The 17,805-nt window shown below is 50.9% G+C and overlaps 3 protein-coding genes across 11 annotated transcripts in view; 1 reads left to right on the top strand and 2 right to left on the bottom strand.

Annotated features, from left to right (window-relative positions):
- The window catches only part of VAMP1 (vesicle associated membrane protein 1), an 82,952-nt gene that overhangs the window by 7,444 nt on the left and 57,703 nt on the right, over positions 1-17,805 (top strand). For 3 of the 8 annotated variants that reach the window (XM_011228735.3, XM_034645108.1, XM_034645106.1), the window contains exon 5: positions 11,687-11,726. The exons of 4 other annotated variants lie outside the window; for them this stretch is intronic. In XM_011228735.3, the coding sequence (XP_011227037.1) occupies positions 11,687-11,726 (40 nt within the window). Of the gene's footprint in view, positions 1-5,449; positions 6,117-11,686; positions 11,727-17,805 lie in introns of those variants that run through there. One more of the 8 variants, XM_034645109.1, reaches the window with a different exon arrangement.
- On the bottom strand, positions 410-7,654 carry TAPBPL (TAP binding protein like). Its single transcript, XM_002922248.4, has 7 exons — positions 7,522-7,654; positions 6,518-6,736; positions 6,115-6,372; positions 3,461-3,799; positions 2,579-2,881; positions 1,190-1,273; positions 410-997 (listed from the first exon to the last, which is right to left on the bottom strand). Exons 1-7 carry the CDS (start codon positions 7,586-7,588, stop codon positions 954-956), a joined length of 1,314 nt encoding a protein of 437 aa, XP_002922294.1. The 5' UTR covers positions 7,589-7,654; the 3' UTR covers positions 410-953.
- CD27 (CD27 molecule) lies at positions 8,180-12,967 on the bottom strand. 2 transcript variants are annotated; one of them, XM_002922268.4, is made up of 6 exons: positions 12,674-12,961; positions 12,396-12,527; positions 9,615-9,797; positions 9,327-9,416; positions 8,957-9,076; positions 8,180-8,716 (listed from the first exon to the last, which is right to left on the bottom strand). In XM_002922268.4, exons 1-6 carry the CDS (start codon positions 12,807-12,809, stop codon positions 8,592-8,594), a joined length of 786 nt encoding a protein of 261 aa, XP_002922314.2. In that variant the 5' UTR covers positions 12,810-12,961; the 3' UTR covers positions 8,180-8,591. The 2 variants fall into 2 exon arrangements, with proteins under 2 accessions (XP_002922314.2, XP_011227035.2); XM_011228733.3 differs by lacking the exon at positions 12,396-12,527 and having other exon boundaries at positions 12,674-12,967.

Below are 17,805 nucleotides of genomic sequence, written 5' to 3'. Positions count from 1 at the left end.
CTTCCTAGGTCCTCAGGCTGCCCGGCCTGTCCGAGGGGGGAGGGGTGCCCGGATGAGGCCTCTGCGAATACACCCTATTCCCCAGCAGCCTCATGTCCACATTTCTTCTGCTGAGTTCCACTGTACTGACCAGACACATTTTAGAAATGGACGAAAGGAGAAATCTCTCCCCTGCAGTTGAGGGAGTGAGGCGCCTGGAGGTATCCTGAAATACCCAGTAGCTGTCCAAAAGGGCACAACTTTAATTGTAGCTCAGGGTTACACAGAGCAAAGGACATGGCACCCCAGGGCTGCCTCTGAGGGCCTTCATTTCATACCCTGAACACTCTGCAAGTTGGCGCAGCTAGGCTTGGGGACAGGGCTCAGTTGGGTCCAGTGTGGGGAAAGACAGGAAAGTGGGAAAGCTTTGTTTCTGAGGACATAAGGGGCTTTTATTTGGACAGAGTTAAAATGTTTGTGTGTTATGGCCCGACCCCCACCCCTTTGTCCCACTGCCCCCAACTTGCTCCTTTTTTTAAAAAAGATTTATTTATTTTAGAGAGAACAGGAGCATGAGTGGGGGGGAGGGGCAGAGAGAGAGAATCTTCAAGCAGACTCCCCACTGAGTGTGGAGCCCGACATGGGGCTCTATCTCACGAACCCTGAGATCATAACTTGCCCACCTGCTCCTTTCTTAATATCTTCCCATTTTCTTTTCCTATCACAGGCTCATTTTTAACCACCACACGGACATTTTGCTTTCCTACCACCCTCTCACCTCTTAATGTTTTCTCCCTTAGTGTTCAGCCCAGGGACACAGTGAAAGAAGTCAGAGACCTGCACAGAGCCAGTGTCCCCGTGATCCTTGCCTTCTTCATGTCTTTCTTGGGGCCTTTTTGAGCTCTGAGACTTGGCTGGAGTCCTTCTGGGAGAATATGACTACTCTTTCCTTTTGCTCTGAGGCAGGAGAGTGGTTACCCAGAGGGCCTCAGAGTCTTGGTAGATCTTGGTGAGGTAGCTAGGAGAAAACAAGGCGAAGGAGTTTGGTTTCAGTTGTGGTAACCCCATAGCAGGGGGCTGTGGTATGGGGACTGGCTGGAACTCAGGACACTTGGGCTTCATCCTTGGTCTGGGTGGGGAGGTGGCTAGAGCCGACTGATCCGCAAGTGAGGAGGGACAGGGGCAGGGCTGAGAGCAAGCAGGCACTTACCTTGTCGTCTCTGAAGCCCCAGGAACAACAGTGCAAGAAGGAAGAGGCTGCTGGCAAAAAGGACTCCAAAGGCTGTTTTCTCCTCTGTAGGTTGAGAGCAGCATGGGAAGGAATCAGTAGGTTGGAATAATTTCCGAGCCCGCACCTGCCCCAGCAAGAGGGACAAAGCAGGGGGAGAAAGGGAGAGAGAGCGTGTGTGTGTGTGTGTGTGTGTGTGTGTGTGTGTCCCCATCCCCGGTTAAGGAGCTCCTGGCAAGCGTTCTGCTTTCACCCAGGAACTGGGCACATGGTAGTATTTGTACTTGTTGAAGGTTTTCGGATGTCTGTGTGTTCCTNCCGATCCCATAACGCCGGGATCACGCCCTGAGCCGAAGGCAGACGCTTTAACCGCTATGCCACCCAGGCGCCCCCCACATAGAATTTCTTAACCCCTTCCCACCTTGGGACATTTAGAGAGATTTAGGTTAGATTTGTTGTTGACGGGTGAACTGAAATTTTGCGACTAGCTGAGGAATGATGTGAGTTGAGACAAAACCCCAGTTCTGGGGAAGCTTGCAGTCTGGGGAGCCACCAAATAATGCCCAATGCTTTTGGATGTTTGCATTTCTTGCTTAAAATCTTTTGATGACATTCTCTGACTTTAGGATGAAATTCCAGCTCGGAGGCCCATTGTGATCTGCCCACTAATAGCAGTAGAGGGTTTAAGGCTCTAAGGCAGTCAGGCTACCCACTTTTCATATTTTCTTTTACCATTTACTAGGTAGGTGACCTTGGGCAAATTACCTGACATCTGTCAGTGCTAGTTTGCTCATCAGTTAAATGGGAGCCCGTGATAATACACGTGATCCTACAGCTAAGTTCTTAGTACAGTGCTTGGCTCATGTAAATGCTCAATAAATGTAATTACTTTCAAGCTTCAGAGCCACTTCTCCCTCTTCCCACACACCCTTGGCTCTAGCTGTGCAGTTCCCAAGTTCTCCTGAGACTGTTTTATAATCTGGCCTTCATGTGTGCCATTCTTTCTGTTCTTCCCGTCTTGGCTGTTCCCCTCCCACCGGAGCTAGCTCGCTTGGCTGGCGTGTCTCCTCCAGGCCATCCTCCCTGACTGCCTAGTCTGTCCCTCCAAGCTGACTAAGCTCCTTGAGGGAAGGAACGATTCACCCTTGATCTCCACCGTCGAGCTCTCAGTATATGGCTGGGTGCCCTGGGACCTGGGGTGTAGCAGAGTCTTGGGTTGTGGGGGCAGCTATGGAGGCTGCCACCTTGGGAACCAAGAGGCAGAGGCTGAATAAAGTGCTGTGGGAAGCAGAACAAGGCCAGGGACGAGCTGGGGACAGGAGAGCCATGAGCCCAAGCATGGAGGTGGAGAAAGGAGGGCACTCCTAGTACCTGGTGGGGGGATCTGGGCGCTGGCCCTAAGGGGCTGCTCCAGGGAGCTGTGGGTGACCTGGCAGGTGTAAGTGGTGCCTGCAGGGCCAGGTTCTGCTGTCAGGAAGGAGGAGATGCTGTAGGTGCCCGCTGGGCTCTGCCGGAGGCTGGAGAAGGAGGCGCCAGAGACTGGGACCGGGGCTCCCCCTGGCTCCTCTCGGGTCCACATCACGGTCATGTCCAGAGGATAATAGCCAGCAACGTTGCAGATGAGGGTGGCTGGCAGAGTTTTGTTCTCCAAGATCAGTCGTACTTTGGGGGAAGCTGGAAGAAAGAATGAGGAATGAGATTCCAGAGGGCTCCAACCTGACAGCAGCATTACCCAAAGCCTTCTTTCTCTTTCTGTTGGGAGTGAGAGTAGGTTGTGGAAGCTGAAGTTAATGAACCCCTCAGTGGAGTTCCAAGGAGGGTGTAAGGGCTCCACCTTGGATGCAGGCTAGAAGGGGGCACATCTTCCATGGGTAGTTGAAAACCAGTAGTAAAACCCAGTAAAGGTTGGCTTCTTATCACCACGATAAGCTGGTGATTTTCAAGGATGACATACTCCTGCCAGTCAGGTGGCTCCCACTCCCCTGCTTGGTTTGCTGCCGCTGCTCCTTGGGACGTGGTCCAGAGGACTGGGGTATTTGGGAGACAGGGCGAGAGAATCTGGGGCAGGGAAACTGTTGTAATTATCCTGGAGTCTGGCAGGGAACAGTGTGTCTCTAGGATGGAGATGGCAGTTAGGTCATGGCAATGCTGTCCGCCTCTCGAGAAACTGCCCTTGTGTTGGATTCTGTCCCGGAAAATGCTCCCGTAGGCATATCCCTTCCCCTGTCCCTGGAGAACCGAGTATGGCCTCACCTTGGACATGGAACTGGATGATCTGTTGAGCTTGGTACAAAGAAGTGGTGATCAGGCAAATGTAGGCGCCCTCGTCCTTCAGAGTGAGGCTCGGCAGGGTGAGGGAGGCGTCCCCGGCCACGAGTAGCTGCTCAGACTCCAGGGTGGCGCCCTCCCGCTTGGCCTGCCGCTGCCCCCTGGTCCAGCTGTATACCAGCTCACCGTTGCCCTTATGGCGCAGCCGCCACTCCACACCAGTCAGCTCCAAGCTTGGTGCCATGGAGAAGCCACAGTGCAGAGAGGCTGAGGACCCCAGCAGGAAGTTCAGGGATGGGGTCTCTGTTGTCACCTGGAGCTCCACTGTAGTGAGAAGAAGAAGGGTGATTGCGGGCTACTCCCTCCTTCAGTCCACCTGATCTCTAGCTGTGGGTATGTTGTGGGCATACCCATGCCCCTGCCTCCTTCTCTGGACATTGAGGCCAGCTGAGCTTATTTCCCACTAGATGGAACCACAAAGAAATGGTGCTCTGGAAAGGCAGCCTGGCACGCATGGTAATCCTAACTATTTTGGAGTCACTTAGCTCTGGACAACCTGACAAAAGCTATGGACTTCTCACTAGAAAAGTATATATGCAATATTATGGGTTACCGTTGACCCTCAGGTCAGACCACGGGAATAGCAGAAAAAGCTTTGGAACCCCTTCTTCCACTTACTAGCTCTGTGACCTTGGGCAAGTCACTAAGGGTTGCCAAGGTCATCTGCTTAAGGCAAGGCCACTGTGAAGACTACATAGGAGTGAGAGTTTTAAAAACACACAGTGGTAGTATTTGTGCCAAATGTGTTGAGTCTAAGTCTAATGAGGAAAACAATCAGACAAATCCAAACGGTGGGACACTCTACGAGACAGCGGGCCTGGACTTTCCAAATGTCAGTGCTAGGAAAAGAATGTTCTGGACTTAAGGAAGCTAAAGGCATGGGATGCCTGGGTGGCTCGGTTGGTTGAATGTCTGCCTTTGGTTCAGGTCATGATCTTGGGGTCCTGGGATTGAGCCCCGTGTTGGGCTCCCTGATGATCACTGACTCCCTCTCTGCTCCCCCTGCTTGTGCTCTCTCTCTCTGTCTATCAGATGAATAAGTAAAATTTTAAAAAAGAAAAAAAAAAAAAGGAAGCTAAAGGCACAGGACAAGTAAATGCAATGCATGATCCTTGTTTGAATCCTGGCCTTAAAACAAACAAACAAACAAACAACCCACAGCTATAAGAACATTGTTGGGGCAACTGGAGAAGTTTGAATTTGGACTCTATATATTTTTTTTAAAAGATTTTATTTATTTACTTGACAGATAGAGACAGCCAGCGAGAGAGGGAACACAAGCAGGGGGAGTGGGAGAGGAAAGCAGGCTCATAGCAGAGGAGCCTGACGTGGGGCTCGATCCCACAACGCCGGGATCACGCCCTGAGCCGAAGGCAGACGCTTAACCGCTGTGCCACCCAGGCGCCCCTGGACTCTATATTGATGGTACTACTGTATCAATTTTAAAATTTCTTAAGTCTGATGGTCAGTGGCATACTAAGCAGTGGTGGGGGCAATGGGAAGAGACTGTCCTGGCAGGGAGGAGTATTTTATCACCGATAGTGTTCAAAATTGCCAATACGATGATGGTGTAAGGGTGAGAATATGTTGTTGAAGTCTTTACACACTGTACCCCCTTATTGGCTGCACCACTGTAGACCGCTCCCCACCTTGCTGCCGGGGTGATGGTTTTGTGATTTTGAAGGAGAATATCCTTGTCTTTGGTTATAAATTTTGTGTTCTAAACGAATACATGCTCTGCATGGAAATTTTTGGGGTGAAGTGTTGATATCTGCAACTTACTTTCAGTTAGTTTGGGGGGGTTATCTATTCTTCCATCTCAAGAGAGAGGTTGTGGCAAAATATTAATAACAGGTTAATCTAGGTGAATGGTATACAGGTATTCATTACATTATCCTTTCACCTTTTTTGTAGGTTTGAAATATCCCAAGATAAAGGGGGGGGGATACCTAGCCATGCCAGGACTATGGTTGACACTGGACAGACATGAGGACCCCTCTTTCCTGATGTGGTAGGATAAATGTAGGTCGCACTGCAGAAAGCTTCGAGTGTTCTGGGGCTTTCTAAGCACAGGAAGGTAGCCCCCTAATCTGTCGATTTGGTTGTCTCTTTTTGGAGGTAAAATACTGGATTTGATGAACTCTGGAGAAACCTATAGTCATGTTCTCAATTTTCTATACCTGCTGGGATGTGCTGGGTGGGAGAGGACAAGGACCAGGTTTTACTAATAAGAGATAATGAACGAATGTGTATCCCTGTCATTGCTCTAATGACTTGAAGCACCAGACCGGGCAGGCTGGCTTTCACTGGGATACAGCTAGTGCCTGGCTTAATAAGACTGCTAGGGACAGCATATGTGAATAGAGCATCACATGTCATTTCCTCAGATGAGGGAGGTGAAAATTACCCCAATGCAATTATTTGGGTCTTTAGGAGAAAGGACTGAGGCTAGGGGACACCTTGAGATAACTGATGTGGATGGAGGTGGGCTTGTTCCCTTCTTTCTCCTTCTAGCCCCCCATAGCTGACCACTTGAAAAAAACCCAAAGCTTTCTTTCTGCCACTTTAAATTTTCTCACCTGCAGTCTGCACCGTCCCATGGGGGCTCAAGGGCAGGTTCAGTGTGGGGTGCAAGACAGCCCCATTCTCAGCATCCCTGGGAGTCTTCATCACCATGGAGACACTAGGTCCCCCTCCGGACACCTGCACATTGGTGATGAACCAAGCTGCCTTCTCAGTGGCCTGGAGGAAATAGTGGGAGATCTCACAGGTCACCTCCTTCCCGTTGCAGTCAGCATGGAGCAAGGCCTCGGCCTGGGGGATCTGTACCAAGTTCACTGGGGGAGGAGGGCAGCACAGAGGTCTAGTTGGTTTGAGGACACCTGGGCCATGGGAAGCTGGCGCAGTGGGTGTACTCGGGAACTGGGCTGTCTCAGCAGAGGGAGCCCAGAAAGATTGGGACATAGGGTGGAGGGCTCTTACCTGAGGCCTCGAAGGTAACAGGTGGGTTGTCTTTGGCCAGTGTGCCCCCTTGGAAATCGGTGAAGCCTTCCAGGGAGCCATCATCCAGCACCGGTACCTGCCTCAGCACGAGCAAGGCCTTCACCATGTCCCTACTGCTGGCCAAACCGCCGCGCTGCCTGCCTTCCTCCACCAGAAAGCAGTCTAGGACCACATCCACTGCCCTCCACTGCCTTTCCGCTGCAGGTGAAAGATGGAGTGAGCACTCTCTTGCCCAGAGACTTGCTTCTGTGCTCGGGGTCACCCACCCCAACTGTGGAGTCATCAGGGAGGGGTAAAAGTCTTCCAGGGTCCTAGCTGTCTCCTGTGTCCCTCTCTTGTCACCCCCAAACCAGCTTTCTGGGAAGCACTTGCTACTCCAGGTATATACTTGGTATGGATTATTTAAAATCCTGGATTTGCCTTCCTCAGGCTTGTTTTTATTCTTACTACAACTGTCACGAAAAACTATCTCTTCAGTCAAGGGAATTCTCAGCAAAAGCAAATAAATGAGCAAAATTGCCACCGGCAGAGGAGACGGGACACTTGTGTGGCTAGGGGTCTGGCGACCATCTTCTCAGTTTCCCAGCCAGCCCGCTGGGTCTGCTCGGCTTTCTGCCATCACGGGGGGCCTTCCCCTCCCCCGCCTCCAGGGCTCGCCTCCTGCCTCCAGCGGGGATTTCCCAGCCGGGAACCCTTCCTCCTCGGAGTCTGTCCCCAGGCAGTGCCCTCTCTGGTAGGCCTCCACCACATCCACCCAGGAGGCCCCTCTTCTCTTCATTTGGCCTTTCCCACAGTCTTCCTACCCGCTCCCCAACACCATTGCTGTCTTACTTTGCCAGCCTCTTTCCTTTTGGGCTTCGGAGGCAATCCCCGGCCCCTCCCCTCAACCCTTTCCCCTTCAGGAATCTCGCACTGGGTGGCTAGCTGGTGTGCCCTGGGCCCCATAACCGCCCCCCGCCCCCCAGCCAGCGATCCCCACTCACCTGGGTCTGCCACCACCCCGGACAGAGCCAAATAGAGCAGCAGGCACCATCCCTCCTCCGTGCCCATGGGGGCTGCGCTCCTGCCCCCCGCCCCCCGCGTCCCCCACCGCACTTCCGCACGGCCTCCCGCTGGCACGGCCGGGCTGGAGAAGAGGGGCTTCTCCAAACCACCCTTGCCGGCCTGTTGCTTTCTCTTCAGTCCTCGGCCTACTTCTCTTTCGCTTTCACTTCCGAGAGCGTCACCTCGGCTGCCTTTGCCCGTGAGTGAAGCCACCGGTTGCTCCTGTCAGAGTCCTGTTCATTGTTCTCCTTTTTCTCCACCCGCCCCCCCCCTGTCCCCGCCAAATCCTCTGGTTATCTCAAGACCTGACTTGACTGCGTGCACCCTTTTGCTCCCCACCCAAGAAAGTGGAGCTGAAATAAGGGGGAGGGGGAAGGGCGAGACTGAAGGACTACTGGGGACCTCTCTTCATTTTCTGTGCGTGCCACACCCACTCACGATCCCCGCTCCCCGCTCCCCGACTTGGACAGAGCCCCGGCACTAGTCCGCACCGGAGAAAGCTCCTCCCTCAGATCCCTGATCTGGGAGAAGAGGCTGGGAGTGGCCGACCCCGTGAGATTGGAATTTCAGAGAGAGAGCGCGGGGAGACCTTCCGGGTGTGGCTGGCTGTCACTTTATTTTGCTGAATTTCTAGGTCAGTGATGCAGCATGTGGTGGTTCGTAGGGGAAAGTGTGTTCTCCAGCTCGGGCCCCAGCCCTCCAGTGCAGCACAGGGATGAAGGTGGCTGGGCCAGGACACACTCGGGGCCCATGCGTCCTACCCTCCGCCTCATCCCCATGCGTCCTTGTCACTGCCAGTCTCCAAAAGGCACTTTCTCAAGTCTGCGCACAGGAAAGGGTCCTGATGACAGGATGGTGCTGAAACCCAGGGGTGGGGGTGGGAGTGAGGGGTCGGCGAGTGGGGTGTGTGTGCCAGGTCTCCTTCTCCGTGGATGGCCGCTGGGGTGGGATGGAGGCAGGGATTCTGTTGTAGTGATGACCCGCCCACCGCCCTTCGCGGTGCGCCAGCTCAGGAGTAGGAAGCAGGTTCGGGTTTTCGGTAATCTTCCTGAATGGGGATGGCGCCGCCCTCTTCCTCCCTGGGGCAGCTGTAAGGACGAGGCTCGGCAGGCACCACTGGACTTTCTTCTTTGTCTGCGGGAGGAGAATCAGATGAACCTTGGCGGGCAGTGGGGGTGGTGAAGGGGTGAGCCAAGGAGGGTTAGCGTGGGGGAGGGCTGTCAGGGGGTTGCCAGCTGAGAGGAAAGGAAGAGAAGGTGGGAACCAGGATTGGTAAGGATGGAGTGAGGAAGGCTTCTGTGAGGTTCCAAGCATGGGCCTCGGGGCTAGGGTGGTAGGGTAGGGTGCAGGGACAGGAGGTGTTTTGTTTCTTACTTAGTCTGTATTTTCTTTGTTGATGGAAGAACAGGGCTCCGATCACGGTGAAAGCAAGAAACATTCCAGACAGGATCACAAAGATGCGGATGCAGTCTGAGCTGCACAGGGAGCTTTGGGCTGTGATGGGCAGGGGCCACGCAAGGGTTTTTGGAGAGGGCCTAGGCCTTGACTCCCCTCAGCGCAGGCTGCCTGTCACCCTTCCTCCCATCTCTCTCCCCTGTCCTCCCCCACTGCTACCACTGGACTAAGTTCTTTCCTAATCCCGAGACTGCTTCTTCCCCTTCTTACCCCTACTCCTAGCTTTCTGGCTGGCTTCCCTCTCCTGTATGCAGTCTCTCTGGGGGTAGAGAGTGGGGCAAAAACTCACGTGGCCAGTGGGTCGAGAGAGCTGGGACAGGCAGCCGCCTGAAGTCTGCCAGAGTCTGCACCTGCCGGCCTGTCCTGGCCTCCTGCACATCTGGAAAAAGAGTCAGGGTGAGCAGCAGCAGCAGGGAACCTTCTAGGGCACAAGCCTGGGCTGAAGGAAGGACTGAGACATAAGAGGCGTGGGGAGATGGGAAGGCTGACCGTCTGGCCAGGCACTTATGTGGGGAGGGTGGTGGTTGGGGCATAACCCTTATCCCTGTGACTGGACAAAGTGTTGCCTGGAACTTACTTTTGGTATAAGGGAAGTGGGTGGGTTGTGGGTGTAGGCCCGGGGCCTGAGATGGTCGAGGCAGGGTCAGCAAGGCGTTTGAAGGAGGATCACACTCTGTACACTCCTTGTCCCTGCACTGCCAGCCCTTGGGGCAGGCACACTCTGCATTTGTGGTGAGGGTACAGTTTCGGATGAGAAGACCTGGGGACAAAGGAGGGCAGGAGGAACACAAGAAGCTCAGGCCTCAGAGAGACCTCCTAGACGCACTGCTAAATCCTGTCCTGAGCTCCCAACCCAGGCCCACCTGCAGGGACTCCTCCCCTAACTGCGCAAAGGCCTTCTGCTTCCTCCCTATCGCCCAGTGCCTCTGCCTTTATTTAGTAATAAAAGGAAACTAAAGGAAACACTTGGGTTTTTTCCTTTATTCATGGTTCAGAAATGCCAACTGTAAAAAGTAGAAACAGCTTGCAGGATTTTCTCTTCTATTTACTGGCACTTCAATAACTTTTCATTGAAGTAGAATAGATGGACAGAGAGGTATACAGGTCATAAGGGTAAAGCTTGAGAATTGCTACAAATTGGACCCGTGAACAAGAGCAGCAGCGTTCCTTTCTAGTCACTACCTCCTGCCACCCACAGATAGCCACTAGCCTGACTTCCTAACACTGCGAGTTCATTTTGCTTATTTTTGTACTATATTTGTGTAGCCATGCATGTGTACTCACACTTGTGTCTGACACTCTTACTCAATCCTTTGTGAAATTCATCCATATTGTAACTCAGACTGTTCATTCTCAGGCTGTATAGCATTTCACTGTGTGAATATACCATGATTCATGTGTCTATTCTGTTAATGGGCATTTGGGGGGTTTCCAGTTTTTAAGCAATCAGGGATAGTGCTGCTATGGTCCCTGATAAGTTTTTAACTTTATTAGAGAGTTACTTGATGAGTAACATACTTTGCCTTTAAAACATAAATTTTATTCAAGTGTAGAGGTCAGGTGCTGAGTGACTGCCGATAAGTTATACTAGGGGAGGAGGATGTGAGGGGCACTGGGCTGGATTGGGCTCACAGGTGGTTAGGGTTAAGAAGGGGAGGGTGATTCTGGGGAAGGCACCAGCACCCGCATGTGGGCCAGGCTTGAGCCCAGCCTGGTGGGGCCCTGGGACAGTGCACTCAAGGGGACCAGGGAGAAGAGCAGAAAGTAAGGCCAGAGGATGCCAAAGACGAGGACCAGTGCTCTAACAATTCCTTTAGGAGATGCCTTTTGTCAGGAAAGGGAGAGGGACACAGATTCCTTCTTCCCATCCTTATGCCCCTGTGGTTGCTTCTTTTGGAATTCTGACTAGTAGCCACTACTAGAATTTGGTTTCCTTGTGGCTTGCCACGAATTGTGAGCCAGCCAGGGCAAAAGGGTCTGAAGGAGGAGAACAGTCATGGGGGAGGTAACAGTGACCAGGGAGAGGAGAAGAGATAGGCAAAGGTGAGGAAGATCACCTCAGACTCCAGAGGTGGTGGTCAGGAGGGCATCTGCCGGAAGGGAAGAGGGCTGAAGAGAGGGTTGGGCTTGGTTACCCATGGAAGGAGTGCCATTGTTTTCAGTGATGAGGATCCAGAGACCTGGGAGTTCTCTTCACCACATATAACCTGTGCCCCAAATTCCAGGCTGATGCCAGGCCACTTCTCCATCTTACCCAGGGGAATACTGAGGTCCAGAAGGGGCCGCAGTCATTCAGCGTGACCCTGATCACCTCACCCCTGGCCACTGTCCCCTGGAGCCCTGCAGCCAGTTGCTGCATGGGTGCTTCGCAGGTCTCTGGGCTGAGTCTTACAGAGAAGGATCCTGGATTGCCTGGTCGGGAGCCCAGCGAAGGGATTACGGCTGGCTCAGGGAAAGGACCTTCTGGTGGGGCCTGCAGTGAGTGTTCTGACTCAAATATTCCAACCCTGCTGGGGTTGCTGCCCGGAAGAGAAAAGCATCCATTAACAGATTTTTAAGTTAAGTGGATTGAGGAATACTTGTGTATTTAAGATGTTTTTCTTTACTGATTTGCAATGGCAAAACCTTTTATTTTGTTTATTTTTAAAGACAGTGTAAAAGGCCTGCTGAGACCAAGCACATTTTGTAGGTAAGCACTATAGTAGTTCAGTTAGAGTCCTCAAAAGGGTCCTGAGGGGGAATGTTTGTTCAAAGGGGCCACTTGAAAGTTTGTTTCTCTATCCGGGCTGGCACATGGTTTCTGACATTCTAGCTAAGCTGGAGGAAGAATAAAAGAATTCATATCACAGCTGCAGACATTACACTTCATTTAAAAAAGATAAAATTACAAAATAAACAAGAAAAACATGGGTCACATACACATTCAGTTTCCTCAATTGGCTTTTGTGAAAAAAAAGAAGAAGAAGAGGAAGAAGGATGTTTGGTATTGTTATATCCTGAGAAAGATGTTCTCCAAGTTCCAAACAAATGCGCCCTTCAGACACAGCCAATTCATCAATGGGGGGTCGCTCATCTGAAATCTGGGGACCTAGGGCCACTGCCTCCCTTTTTTCACTTACTCCTTTTTCTTGTGATCTAAGTTGTACACCTGTTCTCAGCAGTCCCCCGAATTCTGCTTACCCCTTCTCTGTAACCCCAGAGTTCTCCCTACATCAATATGTGTCTGCTCAGGGCACCCCATTTTCCAGCATTGACTCCACTTGCAGTAGTCTCGAAGTGATAAGCTCTGACCCCCTCCTCCTCGCTTCTCCACACCCAGCTCTGCCACCTTACTCCCCCAGAGGCTTGCCCATCTCACCAGAGTTACAATGCCGACAGCTCTCACAGTGGCGCCGGGAGTGGTGCTCTGGTGAGAAAGAGGCCCCCAGGATACACGGGTCACACTGAGCAGACTCGCCATGCCTGTCACAGTCCTTCACGAGGAAAGTTCCTGTGAGCAGAGGTCCAGGGTCAAGGCCCAAGGAAGTCCGCTCCTCTGCCCTCTTCAAGGTGGTACAGGGTTCCTCTCCTTGCTGGAGCTTAGACCCGCTCTCCGCTGTCCTTTCCCCACACCCCCGGCGAGGCCTCCTCTCTTACCTGGCTTACACGTCTGGCAGCACAGTTCTCCCTGGACCCAGTAGTGCTTCTCTGGACAGCGTTTGGGGGCTGGGGTCGCTGAGAGCCCCGCCAGGGTCCCCAGAATCCACAGCCAGCAGAAGGGTGGCCGGGCCATGGCTCTTGCTCGGGGAGCTCTTCTGCGCTCCCGTGGCTGACTGCTGGCCTCCGTGGAGCTGGCCCCTCCTGCGGGGTGCTGGTGCCCTACCCTCTGCAGCTCCTGGGCAGCTGCAGGCCCTCTTCCGTTGCTGGCTTCAGGTGGCAAAGCCGACCTTTGATGGCAGCTGAAGCTCTATTGTGGCTGTTTTTTCTCACAGAGCAGTGACTTCCACCCCCTCCCCCTTTTCCCTGTGCTGGGTGCTGGGTGCTGGGTGCTGGGTGCTGGGTGCCAGGGAGAGTATTAAAGGGCAAGTGCTGTCAGAAGACCTGCTGCTCTTCAAAGACATCCATCCCCCCAGCAAGCCGGCCTCTCCCAGTTGCCATCTCCCTCTTGTGCTCGCTAAGAACGCAACCCACCCGCGCTGGCCTCTTTTACAGAACATTGGATGCACAGTTACCACCTCTCCTATTCACGCACTCCGACACAAAGATGCCCGCGCTGCCCCCTGTTCACAGCTTACAAGCTAATAACAGTTTAGAGGAGGAGGGCGAACCTGGACTGAGTACAAGTCCACCAACTTTTAGCTGAAACTCTTGGGGTCAGATAAGTTTTAGAATTGAGAATTTGTCAGATTTTGGGGAGTAACTAGCACCAAAGATGCCCCCACAGGGCCGGGGTGGCCCTCAATCAAGCACATTTCTGCAGCAAAAGAATTGAATACTGGGGCACCTGGGTGACTCAGTCGGTTAAGCATCTGCTTGCAGCTCAGGTCATGATCTCCGGGTCCGGGGATTGAGCTCTGTGTCGGGCTCCCTGCTCAGTAGGAAGTCTGCTTCTCCCTCTCCCTCTGGCTCTCCCCTCCCCACAGCTCATGCTCTCTCTTGCTCACTCTCGCTCTCTCTCAAATAAGTAAATAAAATCTTTTTTTAAAAAAGAATTGAATATTTAAGCTAAGCGGGGTGAGTAAGGACCATAATTAACCCTTGCATCAACAGAGGTCTGGTTTTATGGACAAAAGACTTTGCTACAAAATTGTTCAGAATTGCAAACAAGGGACTTAAACCTGTGTTCTCTCTGTTGGACTCTGCTAGGAGATCACATGTGATCTCATTTCATCTTCCTGCCAGCCTGTGGGATGCGTATCACTCCTGTCTCTCCAGCCTTTCCTTGTCACCTCACAGTCATCTTCATCCTCCCTTCCCAGCCGTGGCACTTGGGATTAGATTCCCTGGGTCATCTCTTCCCTGTTCCCGTTGTTCTTCTGGGAAGGTTGATCTGGGAACATTGGAACTTGCTGGACTTTTCTGTCTTTGAGTCCTGGGAACACATGGCTTATTTCTCCAGTCCACTTTTCATTCAGGGGCTTTGCTGTTGTTTCCACACTGCTCATAAAATGTCACACTCCTGTGACCTCACCTGTTAGCTCTGTTCTCTATCTCACTCTGGTTTCCTTTCTCTTCATATTTTCCGTCCTCCTGCCTTTCCCCAGCCCCTTCTTCTCTTTAAGAGGGTCCTCACATGTGGGAAGCCACATATGAGTGTAATCTGAAGAGTTATTTCTACACAACATCCTTTCCACTATCCAGCAGGGTGCCTGAATTCCCACCTCAGAGTGATAACCTTGGGATCTGAGGATTATGCTGTCACGAACCGTCCTGCCCCATTCCCAGATTATGATCACTATTTTCACTGTGAATCTTTTTTTTTAAAGATTTATTTATTTATTTGAGAGAGAGAGAGTGTAGGGGGGAGAGATGGAGGGAGAGAATCCTCAAGCAGACTCCCGCTGAGCGTGGAGCCCCTCATCCCACCACTCATGAGATCATGACCTGAGCCTAAACCTTAGAATCGGACGCTTAACTGACTGAGCCACCCAGGCGCCCCTTCCTTGTGAATTTTAAACCCTGGGCTGGCATGGGGAGGCGGGGGTGTGTGGGAATGGTTGACATGATGCAGGAACAGTGAGGAGTTGGGACCTTTAGGGAGAACTTGCAGAAGGGGGAACTGGAGGACCCTGAGAGGACCGAAAATTTTGACTAGCCCTGAGCTGCTCACCCATGCAGGGGAGGCTTTGGTGGTCTGTGCTAGGGCCCATCATCCCCTCTCCATGGGGGAAAGGGCAGGAGCCGGGTCTGTGGGCTCTCCCGGAGTGCCCTGGCCAGGAGGAAAGCCAGCTTTCTGGACGTCACTTCCCTCTGGGCAAATGCTGTCTTCTGTGCTGTTTGCATCAATTTCTGGTGAGTCTTGGCCCATCCTGGACTGGCTCCCTGGGTCGTTCCTTCCTCTTGTCTACAGGCCCTGCGAGTGCAACCTGCTGCCCTCTCCCTGGGCATCTTCTACTACCACATTCTCTCTTGGGGTGCGGCTTCTCTCCACACCTGCTGGCGCAGAGATACATCTTCTCTTCTCAACAGCAACCCCCTTCACTTGCATCTCCAGAGACAGGCCCACAGAACACTGTTTTGGTGATTTTCATTACTTTTCAGGGCCTGACTAAACCCTCAGTCTGGAGCAATGACCTCAGCCTGCATGTCAGCTGGGGCCACCCTGCTCCTTGATATCTAGGTAAGACACTCCTTGCCTTCCAAGCAGGGCAGGTCCTGGACAGAGTGGGGAGGAGGCAGAGCTGTCAGTTGGCACCAGTTCCAGTGGGTCAGCTATTGTGGTCACCTCTTGTTCCCACTCAACTAAAGTCCCGTTCCTGCCTCTGTGCTCCTGGCTGTTCCCTTACCTCTGCCTGCCACAGGTTCCAAATTTGGCACACAGGCTTTCTGGAATTTTCCTCCAAACCAACTGTAAACAGAAGGCTGTTAGGTGTGACAACACTTTTGCTGAAGGTTTATATATCATAGGGATACAACTTAAAATTGCATTTTGGATATTCTTGTTCTCAATGGTCATTCCCATCCCAGAAATTTATTAGTGGTCTGGCTATCTTACAAGGCAGTAAAGTCACTGACCATCTTGCTGACACTGTTCACCCACCCTGCACAGACTACCTTTCAGAAGTGTTCCATCAGGCAGCATACCTCATCTGTCTTCAGCTCCTAATCCCCAAATCAGTCTTGGCCCTTGATAAATCTATAACCAGTCAAAATACTCAGCGGAACAAAACTCTATCCAAGATCTTTCCTTAAAAGGAAGTTTTGTTACATTATATAGATGTCAGAAATCACATTCCTGATCCTTATCAACCAAACCCCAAGCCCTTAGTTTTTCTAGCCTTCTTTGTCCTTCTACTCCATTTCTTCATCCTCTTTCTTTCTTTCTTTCTTTCTTTCTTTCTTTCTTTCTTTCTTTCTTTCTTTCTAAGATTTTATTTATTCCTTCGACAGAGAGAGCACAAGCAAAGGGAGTGACAGGCAGAGGGAGATGGAGAAGCAGACTGAGTGGGGACCTGATGTGGCGCTCGATCCCAGGACCCCGGGATCATGACCTGAGCCGAAGGCAGACACTAAACCAACTGAGCCCCTTCCACTCCTACTTTCTTTGGTGACACCTCCCCTACCCCTGCAACTCCCTGCTTTAGGTCCTCCTTCCCAGGGAGTCTTTGAGAGACCAAGTGGGCAGGACAGCTGGGTGAGCTCACTTCTCAGTTCTGTAATTTGCATTCGTGGGACTCCTGTCTGGGTCTCCCAGGGGACTGAGCATTTGTGGGCATTTCTTCCAAACTCTGACCACTTTTCAGGATCTCAATTCCAGCTCCTAGTATCACCTGGCGCTTAAGGTACTCACTGAATATTAGTCTATTCTCAGCCTTATTCCTTAAGTGTTCTATCCACAATTGTAAGTTTGAAATTTCAGGGGGCCCAAGGCCACATTGACCTCCTAAATTCCACTCCTCATTCGACAAGAATTTGTTGCACGTCCATTCTGTGCCAGGTACCAGCTAAGTAATGGGTCACAAAGATGGAAAAAAAAAACACACCATGTGGTTTCTTCCCTCATGGAATTGACACACTAGTGCATCAGAAATTGATCAAATCATCTCAAAGGCAAGTGTAAAGTAATTAGTAATGGTCATTACTGCAGCACCATGGAGGGCAGAGACAGGGTGCAATACAGGTGCTTGTCCTCTCGAGTGAGGAGGGCTTCAGCCACAAAGTTCTGCTGAGCTGTGTGGGATCTGACAACTCTCCCTCCACCTTCTTGAGAATTGTTTCTTCCTTTGGTTTAGGTTTCTAGACACCGCCCTATTTTTTTTCTTTGGCCACTTCTCTTCTTGAGCCATAATAATTTTTCTTATATACAGTTGATATAAATAAGGATAATCTGTTCCTTGAAGGCTTGGTAGAATGTGTGTGTGTGTGTGTGTGTGTGTGTGTGTGTGTGTGTGTATTTTTAGTGTAGGTTTTTCACTGCTGATTTAATTTAGGTTTTCAGTTTCCCCTAGAGTCAGTTTGGTAGGTTATATTTTTCCAGGAGATTATCTATTTAATCTGTTTCAGATTTATGGGTGTAAATGTTTAAATCACCACTTGATCTATAGTTATTTTCCCTTTTTCTTTTTCTTTTCCATTTTTCATTCCTTATATTGTTCATTTATAATTTCCTCATTTTTCTTGATATATTTGCAAGAAATATATCTAATTATTAATTGCTTCAAAGAACCACTTTTTGATTTCATTGTGTTTTTCCATTATTTCTTTGTTTTTTGTTTCATTTTACTCTCTGGTGTAATTTTAAAATTATTGCCTTCCTTTTGCTTTCTTTGGATTTATTCTGCCATTCTTTTTCTAACTTCCTTTTTTTAAAAGTTTTATTTATTTAAGTAATCCATATACCCAATGTGGGGCTTGAACTCATGACCCCAACATCAAGAGTCATGTCCTCTCCCAACTTAGCCAGCTAGGCACCCTCTTTTCTAACTTCTTGAATTGGATGCTTAGTTCATTCATTTAAAATTTTCTTTTATAATGTATGCATTTAAGCTATAAATTTCCCTCTAAGAGCTTGTTTTGGCTATGCTAAAGCAAGATTTTTGTGAAAATATGTTATTACGAAATATTGTTAT

This window comes from Ailuropoda melanoleuca, chromosome 16, assembly GCF_002007445.2.
Source record: "Ailuropoda melanoleuca isolate Jingjing chromosome 16, ASM200744v2, whole genome shotgun sequence".
NCBI lineage: Eukaryota > Metazoa > Chordata > Mammalia > Carnivora > Ursidae > Ailuropoda > Ailuropoda melanoleuca.
Note: the sequence above shows the minus strand (reverse complement) of the source record. Positions and strands in the feature narration are given on the sequence as shown.

Coding starts and splice junctions, on each gene's coding strand:
- TAPBPL (XM_002922248.4), bottom strand. CDS start 7,588: ATGGGCACGGAGGAGGGATGGTGCCTGCTGCTCTATTTGGCTCTGTCC. Junction 6,373..6,517: donor TGTTACCTTCGAGGCCTCAG/GTAAGAGCCCTC, acceptor CTCCTCCCCCAG/TGAACTTGGTACAGATCCCC. Junction 3,800..6,114: donor TGGGACGGTGCAGACTGCAG/GTGAGAAAATTT, acceptor TTCTCACTACAG/TGGAGCTCCAGGTGACAACA.
- CD27 (XM_002922268.4), bottom strand. CDS start 12,809: ATGGCCCGGCCACCCTTCTGCTGGCTGTGGATTCTGGGGACCCTGGCG. Junction 9,417..9,614: donor CCACTTCCCTTATACCAAAA/GTAAGTTCCAGG, acceptor CTCTTTTTCCAG/ATGTGCAGGAGGCCAGGACA. Junction 8,717..8,956: donor ACAAAGAAAATACAGACTAA/GTAAGAAACAAA, acceptor CTCCTCCCGCAG/ACAAAGAAGAAAGTCCAGTG.